The sequence below is a fragment of the Pristis pectinata genome, chromosome 10, assembly GCF_009764475.1.
Source record: "Pristis pectinata isolate sPriPec2 chromosome 10, sPriPec2.1.pri, whole genome shotgun sequence".
In the NCBI taxonomy this organism is placed as follows: domain Eukaryota; kingdom Metazoa; phylum Chordata; class Chondrichthyes; order Rhinopristiformes; family Pristidae; genus Pristis; species Pristis pectinata.
Genome location: NC_067414.1, coordinates 9,255,650 through 9,280,734, shown reverse-complemented (window position 1 = coordinate 9,280,734; position 25,085 = coordinate 9,255,650). Strand labels below are relative to the sequence as shown.

Below are 25,085 nucleotides of genomic sequence, written 5' to 3'. Positions count from 1 at the left end.
GAAGGTAGAGCTGGCTTAGAAGAATAGATGGTGGTTGCTGAATTGAAAAAGGACTAAAGCTGGAGTAGAATGAACCTATAGATTCTACAGATTAAAAGGTGAAAACCTTTAATTCTAACACAAAATTCTAAATACACTTGACAGGTTAGATGCTAGGAGGTGAATTCCCCAGACAAAGGAAAATAGAACTAGTGATCACCTACTTAAGACAGAAGAGAAATCTTCTTTATTCAGAAGTCTGAATCTTTGGAATTTTGTGTAGGAAGATGGATTTGAGATTGAAGATTAGTCATTAAATCATATTGAACGGAGAAACAGAATCAAACAGCTGAATGGTCTTTATCTGCTCTTATTTCTTGTATCCTTTGCATTAAAATATGTACAGCAAAATGAATTTAAATCAAGACTATTTAGACCTTGAACAGATGGTTACATAATACCACAAATTAAAGCAAATAAAATGCTAGAATAACTAGAAATTCACAGAGTATAGATTATGCTAAGCCTTTTATAGCTAATTAAGAGGCCACACTTCCATTCACCAACTTTAGCATTATGAAAGAATTACAAGATACAATTACCCAGTTTTAAATTTCTTAGCAACTAGCGACTGAAATTCAGATCAAACTACTTGAATGGAGAACAAAGCCAAGAAAAAGTTTTAATTTATATTTGAAAATAATCCTCCACATTGTTTCAAAGGTGTCAATATTTTAATACCTTTAAATATAAACAAACCCATATGTGCATGTGTGATGTCAACTTAAGTTTGTATTCTCTCTTACATAGGAAAGTTGAATAGTGAGGAAAGAGTACCAATTTGAAGATAAGGAGAGAAAATGGTGGAGAGATGAAGAGCTTAAAAGAAATATTCCCCAAGAGCTATGGGACCTATATTGCAATGGAATATTGCAACGGGAATGCAGAAAAGGACGAGTAAGAGAAACAGGTAAAAGGAGCTGGTGAAAGACTTTAGGCCTGGATGTAGTTGAGATGGTGGAGGTGAGGCCATTGGAGAGATTTTTTAAAAAAGTATAAAGCATTGGGGAACCACCAGTCAATAAAGTTAGTGAAGGGTGAACAAGTTGGTACATGACAATACAACTAAACGTGTTTTGGATCAGGTGGAGAGGGAGGTGGAGGATGGTCAGTGGAACATTGGAATATTAAAGTCTAGAATTGACATTTATGGATGAAGAAGATTTTTAACAAGGCAAAGGTCAAAGTCAAGACAAGCACAGCACAATACCTCCAAAAGCAAAATAGTTAGAAGTTGACTTTTGTTTCATTGAGCAAAAGATTTTAATTTTCTATTCTGTAATGAATCAAACAATATTATACTGAATGCCTTTGAAACCAAGAAAACTTGAAAAAAAAAGACTCACAGCAGGAAGAACAGGTGTTGAATCAAGAATTTCACACTTGAATGTGTGCACAGATTTCCTCAGAGATCTAGCTGGATGCATATTGTTTTTCCATTGGTGATTGAAAAATGGATGCTGCAATTTACCAAGTCTGATAGAAGTGGGCACATTAGCTATCGAAATTTCTCCACACTAAACAGAAGTTCTTATATTATGCAAATCCCATCTCAAATCATAATACACCCCTTGAATTTTCACAAGTTTTAAAAGTTAAGCAAACATTTTCAAAATGATGCACTTCCATAATTCTAAAGGAATTCAAGGAGTTTCACCTTGCAAGAGTCTAAATGAGGCACATTTGCAAATTCTTACTAGCTGATTGGCTAATTAACAACAGTGAATAAAAGGAAGTAGGTACAAGCAGAGTGGTCATTGTGAGAATGGACCACTTGAGGCTTTGGCAAATGGAGGTGAAGGCAAATCTCTGGTAAGTTTCTTTACCGAGGGGAGGGAAGAAGAGATGTCAGAGGCAAGTTTTTTTTAAACTGGTGAGTGCATGGAACACTGCTGGCAGAGATGGTGGGGGCAGATACATTTGGGACATTGAAGAAACTCTTGGATAGCCACATGAATGATAGAAAAATGGAGGGTGATGTGGGAGGGAAGGGTTAGATAGATCTTGGAGCACGATAAAATGTAAGCACACATTAGCCAAAGGGCCTGTACTGTAATGTTCTATGTATTCTGTAGACTTATTTTGGATTGAAAATGACAAGGGTCAGATTTCAATGATACTGAAATGCTTTGGCATTTAGTGACAAAACTTCCCACAGTTAGCAATTGTTCCTGTCTGAAATGCAATATTCTTAATTGTATTACAACCAGATTACATTTCACATGCATCCTAACATGGAGTCACGAAATGGGAGCGGCCTGTCAAGAAATAATCCCAGCAACAATTTCATGCTACCATTCAAACAGCATCTTGTGGAACCTGCTGAAAATATCTAGAACAGGATCACAGGTATTCATAAAAGGAAGCTGTTTCAAGGATACTTAATTGCTGGATTTGTTTAATCCTACTCAAAGGCAATACAAAATACACTTTACACTTATTTTTGCCAGAAGTCTGGCATAATAAATAGCATATTAAGCAGTTTTAAAGACTTTCTCAAATGAAAAAGAATGCAATAGATTAGGGAGAAGAGGACTGGAAACTTGATTTGGTACTGGATATTGAAGTACAATTGAGTTTAACAAGGCAGATTGACAGTTTGCTTCCCTCAAGGTGAAATATAGAACTAGGGTCATAAACAAATCACACTTAAGATGGAGATGAAACTTTGGAATTCTATTGCAGAGCTGCAGGCTGTATTGGTTTATTGTCACATGTACCGAGGTACATTGGAAAAAACTTGTCTTGTATACTGATCGTACAAGTCAATTCACTACACAGTGCAGTTACATTGGGTTAGTACAGAGTGCATTGATATAGTACAGGTAAAACAATAACAGTACAAAGTGTCACAGCTACAGAGTGCAGTGCAATAAGGTGTAAGGTCACGAGGTCATAGTCCATCCCATCATATAAGGGAACTGTTCAATAGTCTTATCACAGTGGGATAGAAGCTGTCCTTAAGTCTGGAGGTACGTGCCCTTAGGCTCCTGTATCTTCTACCTGATGGAAGAGGAGAGAAAAGAGAATGACCTGGGTGGGTGGGATCTTTGAATACGCTGGTCGCTTCATCAAGACCGCGAGAGATAAAGACAGAGTCCAAGGAGGGGAGGCTGGTGTCCAGTATGCGCTGGGCTGTGTCCACAACTCTGCAGTTTCTTGTGGTCCTGGGCAGAGCAGTTACCATACCAAGCCATGATGCATCCAGATAGGATGTTTTCTATGGTGCATCAATAAAGGTTGGTGAGTGTTAAAGGGGACAAACCGAATTTCTTTAGCCTCCTGAGGAAGTAGAGGCACTGGTGAGTGAGCTTGGCCATGGCATCTACATAATTTGACCAGGACAGGCTGTTGATGTTCACTCCCAGGAACTTTAAGCTCTCAACTTCAGCACCATTGATGTAGACAGGTGCATGTACACAACCCCTTTTCCTGAAGTCAGTGACCAGCTTTTTTATTTTGCTGACATGGAGGTAAAGGTTGTTGTCATGACATGTCACTAAGCTCTCTCTCCTTCCTGTACTCTGACTCACTGTTTGAGATGCAGCCTACAACAGTGGTATCATCTGCAACTTTGTAGATGGAGTTAGAGCAGAATCCGGCCACACAGTGATATGTATAGGGAGTAGAGGGCTGAGGATGTGGCCTTGTGGGGCACCGGTGTTGAGAATAATCATGCCAGAGGTATTGTTGCCTATCCTCACTGATTGCTGTCTGTTGGTTAAAGTCAAGGATCCAGTTATAGAGGGAAGTGTTGAGTCCTAGGTCTGAGTTTGGTGACAAGTTTGCTTGGGATTATTGTATTGAAGGCAGAGCGGTAGTCAATGAAGGCAGACAGATTTTTAATCTTTGGAGGAATCAATTGGTTATGGGGAATGGGTAGAAAAGTGGAACCAAGATTGGATCAGCCATGTTAAATAGTAGAGCTGGTTTCAGGTGGCCCTATGGCCTACTCCTTTGTTCTCACTGAAAACATTATTTTCAGAGGACAGCATGTTGAAAGGAAGATGGGCCAAGAAGGAAGAGAAAGGGGGAAGGAGAATTGCAAGGGACTTTCACCAACTTTATCATGCACTTCCCAGTAGCTTAAACTGCTGGAAACCAATGATCAAAGCAGCAGGAAAATGATTAAGAGCCAAATTTAGTTCATTGTAAATGAAGCACTGCCAACAATAGTAATTTTTCACGATTTGTTTAGCCAGATGTGCAAAAATGAGTTTGCATTCTCCCCACATGTTGACCATGAATCACAGTAAATGTGCAAAATTATAAGTTTGTAGAAAATGTTTTCTCACTTTAATTGAGAGACTGCCAGGTCAAAACTTTGCCTCAAACATTTTAATACCAACACCAGGTGTAAAATTGACAATACTTTAAGTCTTAATCCTCTTGCTCACCTGAGGCTACAAGATCCAAAGATTTGTACATTCTTGGCTTTTCACGTTTCATGCAATTATTCTCCAGCATAATGACTGCACAGAAATAGAACATTTCTAAAATCAAAGCATTTTTGTTAAAAAGATCAATAGTAGGATTAAAAGCATCTCAATGAGGGGAGTTTTCTGCATCAAGTTAAAATCTTGGGTTTTTAATTCTTTGATAAATTAGACAAACCTCCAGGGGAAAAAAAACACTGGACCATATACACAAGACTTAAAAAAAGTCTAAACTCAGACAACATTGAAGATCAAGACAAACAGGATCACTGGAGCTACAAGGTGGCAGTATTACCTACTGAGTCATTATGCTGCCCATTTTTGGGGGAAGACCCAAAAGATCTCTGGGATTTCTACAGATCTTGCACTCAAGTTATGACAGACACACACATTCTGCAGATGCTGTAATTGGGATAAACCTATGGAAATATTCTTGAGCATTATGGAGTAAATCAAAGTTATAAGCACACTGAAATAGCTTAACATTGCTGAATATTTCTCAACTTATTTCAGTTTGAACCTGTAAGGGGAAAAATGTGCAAAACTGAATACCTGAAGCACAAAAGTATTGATAACTATCTTAACATTGATGGGATCCACTTTATAAGCTATTCTTATTGAATCTCATTTGAAAGCATTTCAACGAAGATAAATTTTATACTGATATAGAAAATCTTGCAATGTGGCAACCTGTTTTAAATTAACTGAAACATCCAAGTGCAAATTCAGTCTTTGGCCTGGATCACCCTTACAAGTAATGACAATGCTATCAGAGTACATTTGTCACCTTGATTTCTGTACATTTGAGGGAACTAACCTCTTGTAGCCCATAAGCTTTAATGCAGTTGTCCAGGTACAAGTTGCTACTGATGGCATAGCTGAGGGAAATTTGACTTCAGTCACTATGGACAAAAAGTTGGATCTATATTTCAAAAGACAGTAATGCATATGCCCCCTTCCAGTGCTTGCAAGATAGACTCAAGCTTTGTATTTCTACTCTAATGCTTTCAAAGTTTACTCCCTCGACATTTAACTATATACCTGTGCATAAAATAGTGTTGCATCTGTGAACAAGAGAACCCTAAGATGGCAGTCAGTTGCAATCCTTTTGGTTGTGATTACCCCACCCCAACAAGTTACCTCCCCTTAGAACATAGAACACTACGGCACAGTACAGGCCCTTCAGCCCACAATGTTGTGCTGACATTTTATCCTGCTCTAAGATCTATCTAACCCTTCCCTCCCACATAGCTCCCCACCTCTCTATCATTCATGTCTATCTAAGAGTCCCTTAAATGTCCTTAATGTACCTTGAGGAATTAAAATACTTTGTACCGATGCTGCTATTTGTAGAATATTAGGTGGGTTTTCCTGGATACATATTCACCAATCCATTAACAAAGGGCACTGTGCTCTCCAAATTAAACACGTCACTTTCGGTTGTCTTTAGACACCAGGTGGTAATGCATTGGGCCAGTTGAGACTTGAAGACAAGCAATTGCTGGTTGTAATAGGGCCAGATGCAGCATATAATTGCTCTACATATTGCTGAAGTCGGTATTCTATACAGTACTCTTTGCCTGACCACCCCATTTCCACCTCAAACCCATCACCAATCCCCATAAGTGTAGCTTTTGTACAATGGACAGCTCTACCCTACTTGAAATATGCTATGGATATTTAGATCACTCCATAGCCTATTTCCATTAATGTTAAATGCACTGCCATTTCTTTGCTTTTGAAATTTTATTGCTTCAGTATGTGCACTTGCTGATATGGTTCAATAACATTCAATTTTTTCTTCTGCCTGGACATTGACACTTTCACTGGAAGTAATGTAAGTGTAAATCCTTCAATGCACATCTTAAGTGTCAAACAAGGAGTTGCACTAAGTTGCCTGGGATTTACTTTAAAGGATGCAGGTGATTGTCCATATCATAATTCTAGAAATATTAACCCATTTGAAATTGTCTGAACAAAGATGAAGAGGTTAAGGCACAAACTAAGGAAGGCAAAAGAGACTGCAGATACTTGGAACCTGGAGTAGGATCTTGACCTGAAGTGTCAACTATCCCTTTGCCTCAATACACAGTGCTGGAGGAACTCGGGTCAGGCAGCAGTTATGGAGGGAAATAAACAGTTGACGTTTTGGGCCGAGACCCTTTATCAGGACTGGAAAGGAAGAGGGAAGAAGCCAGGAGGAGGTGGGGGAGGAGTACACAGGCAGGAGATAGGTAAGGTCAGGCGAGTGGGAAGGTAGTGGGTGGGGGAGAAGATGTAGTGAGGTGATAGGTAGAAGAGGCCAAAAGCTGAAGAAGGTATCCAGTAGGAGAGGGCAGTGGACCATGGAATAAAGGATGGGTGGGTCATAAAAGGTAGGGGAAGTGAGCTATAAGAATAAGGGAAGACAGGTGTGGGGGTGGGGAAGAAAAAGGGGTGGGGTTACTGGAAGTTAGAGAAATCTGTTAAGGCCATCAGTTTAGACTCCCCAGGCAGAATGAGATGTTGTTCTTACAACTTGCACTTGGCCTCAATATGGCAGTAGAGGTGGCCAATGACAGACACGTTAGTATGGGAATGGGATATGGAATTGAAGTAGGTGGCCACCAGAAGGACCTGGCTGTTGTGGCAGATGGTGCTCGAAGTGATCACCCAATCTGCATTGGGTCTCACTGATGTACAGGAGGCCACACTGGATGCAATAAATAACACCCTCTGACTTGGGTGGGAGTGGTGAGGTGTCTGAGATGGACCAAGTGAATCTTAGGGTAGGGTGCAAGTTGGAGGCAAAGTTGATGAAATTGACAAGCTCAGTACAGGTGCAGGAAGCAGCCCCAATGCAGCAGAGAAGTTGAGGCATTACTGGTGTAGGCTTTGAACACGTAGCTGACAAGAGGCAGGCATAGCTGGGGCCCATGTGAGTACCCATGGCTACACCTTTAGTTTAGAGAAAGTGGGAGGAACTGAAGAGGGAGAGTTCAAGTTCTGCCAGATGGAGGGTGATTATGGTGAAGGGGAACTGGCTGGGTCTGTTATAGAGAAAGAAACAGTTTTAAGGCTTTCCTGATGGGGAAGTGTTACTCTAGGTATTATAAGCAAGCTGCTCTTTAATGTTACCACATGGAGCCAAAAGAATAACCTCCAAGCAATCTCAAAACTTTGCTTAAAATCATTACCGAATGGGCTCATTCTGAAAGCTGACACTTCCAATTGTCTAGAATATGACAGTTGTCCTTTGAATATCTATGTAACATCCATACTTGTCAAGTGTGCAAAGTAGCTAATTCTCCACATTTTAGTTGCTATTAAAATAGATTAATGCTATTAACATCTATTCTTGCAGTTCAAATGGATCCATGTTCTGCCAGACTATTTTGACATCTGCATTAAATGGTACTGAAGCAGGAACAAATCTAGAAGATGCAACCCCTCTGCCAGCTGGCCTCCCAACATTTGAACTTGTATGAATATACTGAAGACCTTTGTTCAATTTTCAGATTTTGAGGAGGAGCTATTTCATTATTGATAAATAGAAAGGAACCATAATTGGAGCAGAGGAAGTTAAGAATTTGGAAAGCATTTTGCCAAGTTAATTAGTTTCCAGATTTTTGAATCTAATGTAAACAAAAATACTCAACTCTTGAATTTCTCGAGACCTGGTTTGGAGGGATTAAATAGTATGAGAAGACTACTCAGACCAAGATAAGAGATCAGTCCATACCCAAAGCTGTCTTTTTAGAATGAAAATTCAGAATATTTCATCGCAGATAATTAACTGGATTTTCTAAATATCAGTTGCATTAAAGAGAAAGTTAAGACCTCCAAAGCTCAGTGATATCTTGCAGAATCTCATGTACTTTTTTAACCACCCAAGGTGAACCTTGGCAGATCAAGTTTTTGGCACAAGATCAATGAAATTAATTTTCAAACTTGAACCCAGCCTTAATATTAAATAGATTGCAAATCAAAATCCATTTCCTGGTAACAAGAGAACCTATACTTAAGTATCATTGCTTCTGAAATGCTTTGGAAAAACTTACAGTACCACACAACTGCAAGTTCCTTCTCATTTTTCTATTCAATAACAGATATAAATGGTTGGTCATGATCAATATGACCACCCAAATGTACTTCTGTTAATATGGGAATGAACTAAGACATTGCATCAAAGAATAAATTCATCAGACCAAAATAACTCTCTCTTGATCCTGTGGAAAACATGTCTTTTAGTGACAGTTCCTCAAAAGAAATTTAAAACAAAACAGAAGCCAAGGAGTCACAGGAACTAGCAACCTTCTGCATAAGACAGCAGAAATTTGAGGAAGTTCAGACAATCTTTAAGAGGAGATCTGGGGTGAAGAATTATAGTTGAGACAATTTGGACTTAAGCCATTTCCTTTGTAACAAAGATTTAATTCACATGTATAAAAGTATGAGGCCAAAAGGTTGCAACTTCCTTTAAGAACATGTTGCAGAAATGCAGGGGTTTAATCATAGATCTTAAATCTCAAAGGTCAAAATTAATTCACTTAGAATAATAATCAATTTTCCTATTGATTCTTGCAGTTCACTTCACAGCTAGCAGGAGGATGTCATCAATTCTCTGGTTATGAGGGGTGTTAATAAGGAGTGTTCAAAACCCAAGTCCAAAAACTTGCACCTACAGCTATAGAATCACTTTTGAGTTAAAATAATTAAATGAGTCTGTACAAAATTAGACACACATACATGAAATCTCTGCTTTTCCAAATGCCTATGCTGATGACTTGTGTTCTGAAAGCTTTCAGGAAGTCTTTCTTGTATCTGCACTGCACAATTAGATATAGGGTTTACTGGTTCTTCTTAAATAAAAGCTGTAGTGAAAGGAGCCCATTAGAGTTTGCTCTTAAATACATCAGAAGTCACTGCTTGCTGGAACATGAACTAATAACATTACAGTCAAGGTCAAGACACTGAGTACAATTTTGACACTCCTGGTTCTCCTTCATGAAACAGCATTAAAAACATTTATAGTCATTTAAAGTGTTCTTTGATCACTCTGCCAAGTTAACTAAAAGGAGGCGGCTGTGGGGGATACAGATTGCTTTGAAGATATTAAACAAGAGCTCTAAATGCCTTATCTAAAGCCAAAGATAAACAGAAAATGTTTTCTTGCTAAAAGTTTGGGCTTGAAAATTTAATTTTCCTGTAAAGACATACAGGACTGCAGTGGGGTGATTCAGCTGTATCAGTCTGCTCTGCCATTCAGTTCAAATCACATCTGCTCTGTACCTGTGAACTCAACATTTCAATTGCATTCTACTGATTTGTGGCGAGTGAATTCCAGATATCCATCATTCCATGTGAACATGCTTCCTGGTTTTCCTCAATGGCTTAGCTCTAGTTTTAAAATTCTCCTTTGTTATACTTCCAAGCTTACAACAGTTCAAGGACTTTGCTTTTCTCCAATTCTAACCTCTCTATTTCTATTTTAGTTGTTCCACCACTCACACTTAAAATCTCAATTTCACACCTAAATCTGCCTGCTTCTAACTCCCTTCTCTTTCAAATGTTCCTTAAAGCTTTTTTTTGACCAAGTTTTTACATGAAATAGGAAACAGAAGCAGACCCAGTCCCTTGAGCTTGTTCGATCATTCATGGAGATCATGGCTGATCAGATTTTGGCTTCAATACCAATTTTGTTATTGAAAAATCCCTCAACTTCCCTGTACCTGAAATGGCTTTCAAACTGCCAGATTAGATTTTCAACGACTGCATCTTGTTACAAACAAGCAACAAAAGAAACACACTGAGTCATAATTCAGTGTTAAAAACTACTTTATTAATAACTACTTATGATAATAAGAAAAATAAAAGTAAAAGTGTTAAACTTTGAACATTAACCCCAAAAACTAAACTTGTGGTGTGTGTGTGTCAAAGTCCCAAACTCCAAGTCCAGGAATGGTTCTTAAAGTTCAGTTCAGCAAGCTGTCACGAACCAGCAACAAAAGAATCACACTGAGCATGATTCAGTGTTAAAAACTATTTTATTAATCACTACTTATAATACGTAAAATAAAAGTAAAAATGTTAGTATGTTAGAATTCAAAAATGTTAAACCTTGAATGTTAACCCCAAAACTAAACTCTTCGTGTGTGTGTGTGGCAAAGTCCAAAACTCCCAGTTCCGGAATGGTTCTTAAAGTTCAGTTCCGCAAGCCATAAGGTGAAACATGAGCAAGGGCTTCTTCAACAACCACCGTTGTCTGAAGATTAGACGTAGAGAAACAGAGAGAGTAAATACAAAACCTAAATGTTCCATGATGGAACCCAAGCGACACTTCAGTGTTTACTTGGTAGTGACTTCCTCACCCCGAAAAGCATCCGAATCGTGGTCGTCCACACACAAATACCTGTTTCCTTCTACAGGTCAGCAACAAAGTGAACTCCACCGGATTACTTCCAATTTCCATACATGGATTTCTGTGGCAAACGCAGTTATTGTTTCTTATCCAACAATAGAGAAAACAAGCAGGCTGGTGTCTCTCTCCTCTCCCTCTCCTTCTTCTTCTGACTTCTTCAACAACATCATTACGTCCTTTATCTTCTATTGACGTAAGCACGCCCCACACACACTCTCTATCTTAAAGGGACTTTCACTGAGTCCGTAACAAAGCCATAAGGTGAAACACGAGCAAAGGCTTCTTCAACAACCACCGTAGTCTGAAAATAAGACGTAGATGTAGAGAACATAGAGACAGTAATTACGAAATCCAAATGTTCCACGATGGAACCCAAACGACACCTCAGTGTTTACTCAGTAGTGGCTTCCTCACCCTGAAACGCATCCAAATCATGGCCGTCCACACAAATACCTGTTTCCTTCTACAGGTCAGCAACAAAGTGAACTCCACCGGATTACTTCCAAGTTCCATGTGGATTGCAGTGACAGACACAGTTATTGTTTCTCATCCATGCATAGAGAAACTAGCAGGCTGGTGTCTCTCTCCCTTTCTCTCTCTGACTTCGACTAACTGATTTCTTCAACAATGTCATTACATCCTTTATCTTCTGTTGATGTAAGCACGCCGCACACACACACACACCACTATGTTCTATCTTAAAGGGACATTCACCTAGTCCCTAGTAGCCTCCATTGCTCAGAGGTAGGGAATTCCAAAGATTCACAACTGCAAAATTTCTCCACTTCATCTGAAATGGTAGCCAATCATTTTGAAACTATGTTCTAGACATGCACACTAAGCAAACATTTCTGCATCCATCCAGTTAATTCCCCTGAAAGTTCTCGTGTATCTGATCACCCCTCATTCTTCAATACTCCAATGGATACAGGCCCAACCTTTCTTCATACATCAACCTCTTCATCTAAAGAATCAACCAAGGTAACCACAGGATCATTGCCTTAAATATGGAGAACTAGACACTATTCCAGGTGCAGTCTCACAAGCACTCTGCGGAAACTTCTCTTATACTCCATACCCCCTGCAATAAACACTCCCATTAACACTCTTAATTACATTTGAACTTTTTGTTTCGTGTACAAGGATCCCAAATCCCTCACTACTGCTTAGTTTTGTTTTTTCACTCTTCCAAAGTGGATAAAATCATTTTCCCCACATACTCCATCTAGAAGTTTGCACGATACCACCGTTGTAGGCCTTATCTCAAACAGCGATGAGTCAGAGTACAGGAAGGAGATAGAGAGCTGAGTGGAATGGTGTCATGACAACCTTTCCCTCAATGCCAACAAAACAAAAAGAGCTGGTCATTGACTTCAGGAAAGGGGGCAGTGTACATGCACCTGTCTACATCAATGGTGCTGAGGTCGAGAGAGTTGAGAGCTTCAAGTTCCTGGGGGTGAACATCACCAACAGCCTGTCCTGGTCAAATCACGTAGATGCCACAGCCAAGAAAGCTCACCAGTGACTCAACTTCCTCAGGAGGCTAAAGAAATTTGGTTTGTCCCCTTTGACTCTCACCAACTTTTACCGATGCACCATAGAAAGCATCCTATCTGAATGTATCATGGCTTGGTACAGCAACTGCTCTGCCCAGGAGTGCAAGAAACTGCAGAGAGTTCTGGACACAGCCCAGCACATCACAGACACCAGCCTCCCCCCCCTTGGACTCTGTCTTTACCTCTCGTTGTCTTGGTGTAGCAGCCAGCAAAATCAAAGACCCCACCCACCCGGGACATTCTCTCTTCTCTCCTCTTCCATCAGGTAGAAGATACAGGAGCCTAAGGGCATGTACCACCAGACTTAAGGACAGCTTCTACCCCATTGTGGTAAGACTATTGAACGGTTCCTTTATACAATGAGATGGACTATGACCTCACGATCTACTTTGTTGTGACCTTGCACCTTATTGCACTGCACTTTCTCCGTAGCTGTGATAACTTTACTCTGTACTATTGTTTTTACCTGTACTACACATCAATGCACTCTGTACTAACTCAATGTAACTGCACTGTGTAATGAATTGACCTGTACAATTGGTTTGTAAGACAAGTTTTTCCACTGTACCTCAATACAAGTGACAATAATAAACCAATATTGCAGTTGACAAATTCTTGCCCACTCACTTACCTTTAACCCTTTTCAGGCTCTGTGTTCTTCTCAACTTACCAACCATCTTTGTATCACGAGCAAACCTGATATGTCATGGACTTCAGCCAAGTCATTAATACAGATTATAAATAGTTAAGGTCTCACCAATGGTCCACATGGCACCCCATCAGTTCCTGATTGTTAAAAAACCCATATAATCCAACTATGCTCTGTTGGTTAACCACTAGCTTTTATCCATGCCAATATATTAAAACAAATCTCATGTGCTCTCATTTTAGGCAGTAACCTCTTATGGCACCTTATCAAATCCCTTCTGGAAATTGAGAGAATACATCTATTCATTCACCTTTATCCACAATGTTTGCTCTATCCTCGAAGAACTCTAGCAGATTTGCAGCTTTCATTTCTCCTTACATGAATAAAATTTGTTTGAGAACATTATGATGCACCTCGAGGCATTTATTTGTAAAATCTAGTTAAATACTCAATGTTGAATAATAAGCAGTATTTATCTACATGTTTACTAATACAGAGCATGCAGTATATATAAACCAAGATATTGTCCTGTCATGCTACTTGCATATTCTTGATTTAATAGGGAACAGGTTTGAAAGCACTATACTGAGACATGGCACAACCAGAAAAGTTTATTCTGAGAAATGTGAAGGACAATAATTTAAATCAACCCAAAGATGTTGCATCTCCTTCCCTCAGCTTTGTGCCTAACCATCTTCTAATTAACTGACTGACCGACCATCTCCTCTGATCTTCTCTCAGGCACTCCTGTTCCCCTGCAATTCCGCACACACTTCCACTACAACTGTGGATCCACAGTTCAGCAGATCTGTCATTGTACATTTTCTCACGTATGCCTTGCAGACGCATCTTGTGTATCCTCAGGTACACATACAGGATTTTGGGAAAGCGCAGGTTAGATACAGAGGGATGGGCAGGATCTTGAGCAGACTATAAATGCTAACATAAACTATCTGCCCCAAATGGTCTTTAAATTATATTCAAAATTTCTTACTCAGTCTCCCCATATTTGTAGTTACAGTAATTATAACAGGGAGTAGCCCAGAAGCCAGCCAAATGGCATTTCATGAGCTGATGTGTTTTTTATGACTGATAAAGCTGTACTTCTACTTTATTCTTGATGTTTTTGATCTTAAGTTTTACATTTCAAAATATGTACATTTTCCATTGCCACATCCATTTCTTTGCTCTATTCTAATTTTGTTCTGAGCCATTTTAACCCACTCTCCCTACTGGTCATGCATTTTTTTTCAAAACATTACTTTTGTAACTCATTTCTCCACTGATGACAATTTTCAATCCTCATTTATTCTAAAAAATTAATTTGCCTACCAGAAATATATTGCTTCACAAATTTGTCTCAACTAGATTTTTTAAAAAAATATAACAATGTTGAGACACTTGAGCCACAATAAAACAAGCATTATTCCCTAAAGAGCTCTTGACATCGACCACTTTTCTATGGTCTATTAAGTGGAATCAAGCAAATTTTTAAATGGACACAAAGTGTGCTAGACACAAAGTGTGCTGCCCACACTTTGCCGAAACCAATCTACACAGTAAAGCACATTTACATCAGGCATGGGCAAATAGTTCACGGGCAAATAGTCAGACGGCCCAAAAAACTTTGCATATTACCTAATAAATTTGTTCCTCAGGAACCAATGGGGGCCAGTCCACAAGTCTGCAGTTACCCCACATGAAAACAAATCAAATTACCCTTGATTGGAGACTGTATGGGGAAATTCAATAAATACAAGTTAGACCGGCCAGCTCATTCCCATGTACTGCCTAACAGCCAGCTAGAGGGCATTACTACTAGTCTGCGTCAAGTCTATTCAGTTAGGCTATAAAAGAGTTATGAAGAGTAAGAAGTACCAGAAAGATGAAAATGTCAAAGTTCAATTTGCTAACTGATCAAAGGATCAGCAGAATTCATGCTTCATGCTTCCAGCAACAATTACCTAATCTGAATTGAGCTTGTTGGAAGACAAGTAATGGTTATTTGGTTAATCTACACTCTCTAGTGGCATTACTAGAATCCTTGCATCATTTAGACATTACACTCCAATGCCAAATTATAAAGTAGCATCACTAATCCATTACCAGGTCCCAATCAGCAGCAAACAATGTAAAAGGGGAGAAGGAACAGCATTTGAGATTAAGTTGAGTAAAATGGAATCCGATAATCAAAATTCATTTTTTCCCTTAACCTTTTCAAATTTTCCTTTTGGAGATCATACTCTTGGCTTTCCCTACTCAACCATTCCTCTGATGTATCAATACACAAGATTTGTTCTCTCCTTTTTTTGAACTAATTACATTTAATTCTGTCATGGAATAAAGGAGCAGCTGTTACATTTCTGCTACCATCAGTACCCATTAACTGACAAATTGTCTCCAAGGCAACACCGATCTCAAGTGGTGAAAGACTATTTTTAAATGCACCTCTAAAGAATCTTAACAGCGAACCATGGTTTGATGATAATCATTTGAAATTGCCAGTATTAAATGCAGACCACTAGGTAGAGTAACACTCAAACCTTTTAAACAGTCATGAAAATAAAACAAAAAACAGCAGCTGCCAGAAATTTGAAGTAAATGCTGGAAACACTCTGGTCAGGCTGCAGCTGTGGAAAGAGAAACAAGTTTTCAACCAATACAAGGCACGCCGGGTGAAAAGATCTTTTTATGCTGCACCCTTATTCGTATCTGCTCTGAAAAAAATTAGAAATCTAAAATAAGTCAGGCAAGAACAGCTCATATACTGTGTTTTTCACATTCTTAGGATACCTTAATTTCAGACTCAATATTACTTCTGAAGGGCACTTGAATGGCAAGAGTAATAAAACTTCCAGAAGCCATTGAGCTTTCATTGCAATTTCAGTCAAGGTTAGCTGTGAACTTTGACTATCCATTGATGTTCATACCCTAATCACTAGTTAACTCCTCCCAGGAGCACTCATCTCAAGTCTCATTGGTTTCTTTACCTCTATAGAAGAATGAAAGAGTAAAGATATGGGGTTTCAATGTACTATATACTCTATTACTTAATGCAGATAAAAAGGCCCCGATAAACAATCATTTGATGTTGTACAACAGCCTCCTGTGACTAGCGTTTTCCCTGATTACATCCACTCCACACTTTGCACAATTCCCAGGGGGACTGGGAAGCAAGTCACATCATATCCTGTCACTTAGAACAAGGGGCTGGATTTAACCAGGCACAGTTTCAGCTAACAGCCACAACAGTATACTTTTAAAGCACAATGTTTCATTCAGCCAGGCAGATTAAATAAATCCTACAAAGTATTATGGAATTACTGAAATAAAGACCCAAAGATCAAGTAGACAGAACAAAGATGCTGTTCCAATCCACGGTAATAAAGGTTCAGACAGGATAATTCATTGATTTTTGTCATGGGGAGCAATATAGAAGAGGTCAGGTACAAGGCCAGGTAATATGTCCAACTGGGGCCAAGAATAGCCAGGTCATTTACTAGAGAAGCCTCATTCACAGAAACTGCACAATAGGGATGCTGAAAAGACAAGACTGAATATAGGTTAAATACAGAATACTAAAACTAGCAAGCTTACCCCAACAAGCAGAACAAGAGCAAAAAGTTGCTGGAAGATCTCAGCAGGCTTGTGTGTGTGTGTGTGTGTGTGTGTGTGTGTGTGGTGGGGAGGGGAGAAAGAGGAGGAGGAATTGTTGACATTTTAGATCAAGACAGTATCCAGGAACAAGAGGTTTTTCTTCCAGACATTTGTTATGAAGATTAAGTTTGGCCAGATTTCTCAAAAGGGAAATTCAAGATGAAAATTCAAGCTTCATCTGCCTTCAAAAGTGGAAAGACTCCTGCAAAAGTGCTGCAGGGCTCAGAACAGCCCAAAATCAGCATTGAGAATTTGAAACTCAATTACACAGGTGCAAGGAAGAAAAAAGCTTGAAGAACTTGCCTCACAGGAGACTGAATAGGAAGCAAAAACACCTGTCAACAGAAGACAGCCTAGGGCTAACCAACATTTGATAGTATAAATTATAAATCATACAAAAGGATTTACACCACCAGGTGGCAACAGGACAGTAAATAGATTGGTTGGTCTGATTAATTTAAAATCATCAAGTGAGACAAATATCATTTTTGAAACCAAAAATGGTTGTAACAGATGGGTCAGTGAACAGCTGAACAAGGGTGACCATCCTACTTTGGACCTCTCGTAAGATGAGAGACCTGAGCAATTTCCCAATAAGGAACATTGACCCATTGTTCTTTTCCCAAATGGTAATGATGTGCATTTCTGACATTGATTAAAAATTTAAATCATAAGCATTTATAAATTTTTTCTTACTAATTTGCCCAAAATGTTAAAATCTTAATTTAGGAATTATGTTTCTCTTGGAACTGACCAAACCCTTAATAACACTCTAACTGCCATATGCAAAGTGCAAATCAAATGTCGACTTCCTCTCTATTTCTAGCTCTTTCGGTCAGTTCAACAACTATAAAAGATTTGGGCCAAAAAAGTAAACTTCCCAGGAAAAATTGCATTGTTCCAACATCCAGCACTCCATTGCAGACAAACACATGGCAGTAAAGCACAGAAGATCTCAAAAGTCACCATTAAAGGAAACATGAGTTTCAGAAAAATGCAAAATTTTAATCAGCAATGAGGTTACAACTTTACTGTTCCAAGGTGAAAGAAATGAAATAAATCATGACATTTTACTTCAGGAACTGTACCCATCAGTAACTCTATCCCCTCCTGTCACTGCCCCAAACGGCCAAAATCTATGCACAATGTTTAATCCCACATCTTTACCCCAACCCCACAACTCCATATCCGAATCAAACACCAAAATTCTGTCTTCATTATTCATACAAGGAATCACAAAGACCACATTTAACTCTAGAAAAAAGTTACAAGATATCTATCTTGCAATACTGGAATATCTACCTATTTAAGTATTTCATTCAACAGCACCCATATATGCTCATATGGCAAATTCTAAACCTTCAAATCACATCAGCACAAGAAAGTGAACAGCTAACGTCAATCCACAGGAAGGGACACGAGGGGTTAAAAATCCAAACCTCATTATGGCAACTCAGCACCTTGTATCCAGTGGTGCAAATCATGGTCATGAACAATCCAAGTATGGTGGTGAAGGGAAGGATTTAAAAAGAGTACATTACTAACAAAGAAAAAGCTTGCTGTACTACAATAGCAAGAACAGGAAGTCAGCTTACCTCCATTGCCAGGGCTGCAGTCTGCTGGTCATAATGATTTAGAAGATTTGGCATAAAAGTCATATTGTAAGGCAGGTCATGACACATTCTGAGAGAAATGGGCTCACAGGCAAACATACTGTGGCCATCAGCTTGTTCCAAGAGTGTGAATACTGTATAAAATGTCCATAGCATCACCCTGACGTTCACAGCCATTTCTTCAACGTTCAATGCTTTTCAAGCTAGCGGAAGAGGAGAAACAGGTTTGCTAATTGAACATTTGGTTTCTAATCACTTTTGTTTGCTCGATCAAGCTGTTCCATGCTTGAACTCTGAAATTTGTTCCCACTTCCGTTTCTGCCTTGGGTTTCTGGAATTCATCTGGTACAGTAATTAGTATTTTTTTCTTCCTCATGGAAGAATGATTCTTCAGTAGGCCATTAAAATCCAGATTGGTAGTCAACAGTTCACTTTTGTTGTCAGGCAAAATCTCCATATGGCACTCTCACAGCATTAAACACATTCCCAAACCATAGCACTCATCCCAGACCAAAAGATTCTCTTCTCAAATTAAGGGTATTCCTAATACCTGTAAAATAAACAAACAAGATCTGCCAGAGGTGATCATTGCCCATATGATTAACATTCTGCCCCAAGAGATTGACTCTTAACATGTGTCAGCAACCCCTTAGATATCCAATGCAACTTAAGTATTTATCAGTTTGAAATAAGGATGGCTATGTGAAACCCTGTCTGCATCCATTCCAAAAAACATTTTCAACAGGAATCACTGGGATTCATAGCAGAAAACCATGCCAACACAGGACAATGAGCCAGTCGTTCTGAAGTCTATTGTCATACCAAGAATCCCACTAACTAGGTCAGATAACAGATGCAGATCATTCTTGAAATGAAACTTCAATGTTTTTTTTTGCTCTGCCCATCCCAGAGTAGCATTTGGTCTGCAAAAACCCCTAAAAGTCGTCACTTATTATTAATCATTGCTCTGCAAGGAAAACATATGGTTTTATAGCTGGATAAATGACTTACTGAGGAGTGTGGGGATCCCACTGCTGTTATTGTTGAAACTCCCAATGTTTGCCTTGCCTCAATCTGTAGGCATAACTACAAACTTATTTTTGTGAAGTTTACTGGCTCTCTAAACATGGAGCTAAGAAATAGGATGACACCTAATGTTGACTTCATTCCTGTAAAACAAGCTGTACTGTACCCCTGCCAAGGGCCTCATCAAATAACTTATCTACAACTTGTGTACAAACCCAACATTATGCTGAAGCATAGGTGTTTCAAGATTGTCATAAGTATCCAGGGAAGATTTGGTTTCAGATGGCACAGTAAAGGCCTTGTCAGTAATAAAGGCCACAGTACATTGTGGGTCTATTTATTAAATAATCATGTCATATAATATAAAGGCATTGATAACATTTTTGGAGAGGAGATTGGCAACAGGGCATACCTGCAACATTCTGCAAATTGTCTTACAGCATCAGCAAAGGTAAAACGCAGTACATTCAGAACCGTATGCCAACTTTTTAATGAAAAGCAAATTCCACTAACCCTGACTTGCTGCAAAGCCATGCACATCTTTAGGGAGCCACATGCTGCATATGAAGTGCACTTCCAACTTAAAATGACTTGTGTACTAACTAATATGCAATTAATTTTAAAAAGTACTTTCTCACAGAATATTCTAATATTGGGAAAACAAAAATCTTACCTCCTCAGGTACCACATCTTTTTGAGAGCTGGAAACTCTGGTTCCTCCATGACAACATCAAGTCCTGTTTGAAAATAGCAGTGTTTAAAATTGATCTCTGGGATCAGATTTGTTAATTCTCTTGTGTACACAAGGTGCCAATGCAACCAAAAGACAGCACTCCCCATGCCCAACCCCTCACCAAGCTAATTTTTTTTAAACAAGTCTTTGATACTGGATTGATGATATCAGGTGACATTGAGCACTGGATGAGACTTCAACTAAGTGACATAGCTTCAAGCAAGTGCTTTAATTGAAATGCTATGCACTGATCATTGTGGTTGTATTTTCCTCATGCAGCACTTCAAAAATGAACATGGGAAAAATTAAATTATAAATAATCATGAATTTTTTTAAAAAATCAAGAGTTCACACATGATTTTGGATTAAGTTTCAAATGGTTACACCCTTCTATGCAGGAATGGATGAACCTTCTTTGCAGTCCTAGTTATGTTTACACTGTATGCAGGTACTTGTCCAGGTCTTTTTCTTTTTCACTCAAGTCAGTGCATCTTCCCAACTCTGCAAAGTTCAAGTTCCATTAACCTATCAAATACCTATCAACAGCAAAGTTACTGATACTCAACAATAATTGATAAATAATTTAAGAGAGCAGAGAGAACTCCCAAGTGCAGGACTGCAAAAACACAGTGGGTAATTCTTTGCAATATGCAACCGATCAAGACATTAGTTCAAAAGTTTCCACTTCTGGCAATTAAATAATAGTTTACACCAATCATCATTTGTCAAAAGGGAGAATTATTTGATACCCTTGTTTTAAAAAAAACAAGATGGGTTTAAACATAATTAACAGATGTTAAGGAACAACTGCCAGTCTACAAAATTACATATTGAAGGAGTCTGATGTTTTCAGCTGTGCAGCAGCACCAGTTGCTTTTGACTGGAATAAATAGATAACAATTTTAATATCTGATTTTTTTTTTTAAAAAAGGATTCACAATAAAGTGCTGAGGGTGTTTATTGAGCTCTGCTGAAGGAACAGCTCAAATGCCATCTTATAAATTTGCCGATGACACCACTGTTGTTGGCAAAAATCTCAGATGGCAATGAGGCAGCATACAGGAATGAGATAGATTGGTTGGTTGAGTGGCATTGCAACAACAACCTCGCACTTCAACATCAGCAAGACCAATGAATTGACTGTGGACTTCAGGAAGGGGAAGTTGGAACAACACACAACAGTCTTCATTGAGGGGTCAGCGGTGGAAAGGGTGAGCAGCTTCAAGTTCCTGGGCGTCAACATCTCAGAGGATCTATCTTGGGCCCAACACATTGATGCAATCATGAAGGTACGCCAGCGGCTCTACTTCATTAGGAGTTTGAGGAGATTTGGCATGTCAAAGACTCTTGCAAATTTCTACAGATGTATGGTGGAGAGCATTCTGACTGGTTGCATCATCACCTGGTATGGAGGCTCCGAAGTGCAGGACTGAAAGAGGCTGCAGAGCTCCATCAAGGGCACAACCCTCCCAGCCATCAAGGACATCCTCAAGAGGTGGTGCCTCAAGGCAGTAGCATCCATCATTAAGGACAGTCACCACCTGGGACATGCCCTCTTCACGTCACTACCATCAGGGAGGAGGTACAGGAGACTCCCAATGTTTCGTGAACAGCTTCTTCCCCTCCACTGTCCGATTCCTGAACACTACCTCATTATTTGTCTTTTGCACCATTTATTTTTGTAACTTAGTAATCTTTGTCTTGCTGCCACAAAACAACAGATTTCACGACATACGTCAGTGATAATAAACCTGATTCTATTGCTGCAAATCAGACCAAGCTAGGCACTTTAACTTCCAATAGTAAACTTAAAAGCAAAAATAACAAAGCCACTAAATGAGTTCTTATGATATTTTTAATTTGTGGACAGAAAGAGAATACCAAAATGCTTCTTCAGTGACAAGCTATCAATATAGAATCAGTTAGGTAAAGTGTCCCTTCCCAAACATCTCTGCTGCTACAAACAGGCAACTTCAAAACTAATCATGTTGAGCCATTTACAAAAGTCTTAAGCTTCCTTTTTAAAGGAATTTCAGCTTTATGATTACAATTTTCTTTAAAAGGACTCAAGTAAAATGAATAACATTAAGCCTGTACATTTGTAAATTTCTGCACATCAAGTATTCTCTGATAGCAAGCTTCAGCAATCTTTGCAATGCTCTGTAAAATATAATCTAATCAGGTTCTTGAACAGGATGCAAAAGGAGAATTTGAAAGAATGAGACATACTTAAATGGGTAGAGGTAGGAAAAGATGTAACTGCAGGGAAGCAGAAATGCACCATGGATTAAAATTGTTGCTGCATTTGAGTTGCTGTTAAGTGACAACCAAATAGTGGTAGTGGAGCTGCACGCAAATCAGAATGGCTATGAAAGCCACTAGTGCCTCACCTGGCCTGATCACAGGTTTTTTTTTTAAATTCAGCTTCACAACTTGCCATGGTAAGAATTTAGCTCACTATTCCTGGATTATCAGTACCATAACCAGTAGGCTACCAATTCCAAGTACACATAAAGACTGCACTTGCACTAAGAGATATCATTGCCAAAAGACAGCAAACAGATGACAAACAGTAATAATATCCAAATATATTTTCACTAGGAATCAAGTAGCCTTCTAAACTTTCAGTTCCAGATCTCAAATTTAAATTGAGTTCAAACTGCAGGGTGGAGAAAATGTTATTGCATGCCTTAGAGCAGGAGTCATTGTGGGCATGAAACTTGTAAAGCAAAACAGTCTGCAAATCAGCATTGATTGGCAATCCTGCATCTGTACGAATGGTATGCAAGACAAGTTTTTCACTGTACCTCAGTACAAGTGAAAATAATAAACCAATAACTGTTGATATAGTAATAAAAACTCATCACATTAGCGAACTTCATATCAGTCCTGAGATTAGGAATGTAGGTACATTAATGAACAGTTTGGAGTTTTACTCTATGGCTAGTTGTGCTCTGCTGGTGTCAGAGAAGCCCAATAGGCACTGAAAGGTAAAACAATAATTCATTTCTCCACCTCTGTACCAAAACTTTTATATCCACATTGAATGGTAACCAATTTATAGAAAAAAGGTTGATCCTACATTTTGTAAACTGGCAGCTAGTTGTAATCTCAAGATCTTCCCTGCTCAGCTCTGTTATAGGCAAGAGAAATATAAACAAGGGAATTTGGTACCCAACATTCATAGATTACGTATTCTTTTTATGGTTTTCATATTAGCTCAGATAGAAAAGGACAATTTCAAGGTAAGTGGTCTGTCAGAAGTGAGGTCAGAAAGCACTTTGATATGCAGAGTGGTGGAAGCTCAGAATACTCTTCTGCAAATGATAGCTGGTGCAACTTGAATTATTTAAATTCAAGGTTGACAGTCTCGTTAACCAAAACATTACGAGAAACTGAACTCATGGGAATGCATCCCTTCATATTCTTGATCTTTCATTATAGCATTAAGTCACATTTAAATTCAATATTCATATCTTTCCTATGTAACTCTGAACATTTAAAAGATTGTAGAAAAAAACTGCACACAATTGATTTTTCTGCACAAGTGGTGTGGTATTACAGAATTCCAGAATCACAGAAATAGTTTGAATCAAAGGTTTACTCTCTGCAATAAAGATTTTATCCCCAAATTCTGTTCTAAAGTTAATTCTTGTTAGTTTTTAGCTGATCCTACATTGCAGGTATAATCTATTTTAACTTAATAAAATGTAAATTTTATTTCATATGCACTGCCAGATCCCATTTAAGACTTTTTTTCAAACATGCAAACATAACCTTCACCAATATTTTTCCTTTCAGGCATGGAAGAGATTTGTAGAGATTATGCACATCAAAATCCTTATGTCACACCCTACAAGATCTCACACCCTCCTTTGTGATAACACACATCAGAGGACATGCTTGCACCTTATCCCCTTTGTACCTGGGATAGGTCCTTTAAAAGACTTTTGTAAACCTTTTAAATGCATCTACTTTTACTTTTGACTAAAAACAAACCAGATTATTCCACACAGAGGCAGACAGCCTCAGCACAAACTCAAGTCTTGCATTCTACTCTTTTGAGTACAGGGCAAAGCACTGCACCAATTATTTCCAAGACTGCTTTATCTTATTCTACAAGTGCCAAGTTACCAGTATTTTCAGCCAGCGTTGATTCAATTTTGTTTTCATGTTTATATTACCTTCCCTTCTCCCTCAATCATTCGCCCCATCAAATAGTACACACGTAAACTGAAGTGTTTTGAAGGGATTCACCAATGACAAGCTACAGATATGGTAGCATCCACCAAATTTGGGCCATTTAAAAGAGAAAAAGAAATAGATTTTTTGAGGTGGAGAAATAGATTGGAAAACAGATCACCCCGCAAAATAAAAACACAATGCAGATAACATTCTTATCTTGGGGGATGGGGGGGGGGGGGGGAAAGGGGGACGCGTTGGCGAGGGCACACTCTTTGAACGATACCCAAACTCCGACTGAAGCGCCGCCCGCACCATTATCAGCAATCAAGTAAAGGAATAGAACAAACTCAAGCAGGTAAATTGGCCGGGATTATTGTAGTCGGCAGCCCCGACTGTTTCAGCTCACTGACGCCAAGCCGCGGGCTTCCCCGTTCCCGCTGCCCCCCACCCCCCGGCTGACATACCACCCACCTGCAGCCCCCCGCCAAGCTCCCCAGCCATCACTCGCCTCCTCATCCCCCCGGTTAGACCCAAGGCTGCACTACTCCCGGCCGCCCGCTTCCACCCGGAGCGCCGCCGACACCACCGCTTCGCCCCCCGCCCCCTCACCGTCCACAAAACACCGGCCGCTCACCAACCGCCGACTGACCCAGCACTACGCCTCCCACACGAGGCCCGATTGGCTGCGAAAATGCGGCGAATGGTGAGCGGTAATACTCGTCGCCCGGGAAACGTGTTCCAGCGCCTCTGATCCCGTGACGACAAGCCGGAGGCCCCATTGGCCCGTGGGG

General features: G+C 39.3%; 1 protein-coding gene across 2 annotated transcripts in view; it reads right to left on the bottom strand.

Annotated features, from left to right (window-relative positions):
• fzd3a (frizzled class receptor 3a) overlaps window positions 1-24,944 on the bottom strand; it is a 61,028-nt gene extending 36,084 nt beyond the window's left edge. The window contains exons 1-3 of one of the 2 annotated variants that reach the window (XM_052024385.1): window positions 24,904-24,944; window positions 20,050-20,113; window positions 18,333-18,900 (exon numbers count right to left, since the gene is read on the bottom strand). In XM_052024385.1, the coding sequence (XP_051880345.1) occupies window positions 18,333-18,527 (195 nt within the window). In that variant the 5' untranslated portion in view covers window positions 18,528-18,900; window positions 20,050-20,113; window positions 24,904-24,944. Of the gene's footprint in view, window positions 1-18,332; window positions 18,901-20,049; window positions 20,114-24,765; window positions 24,864-24,903 lie in introns of those variants that run through there. The other variant, XM_052024386.1, reaches the window with a different exon arrangement.
• Window positions 24,945-25,085: the final 141 nt, after the last annotated feature.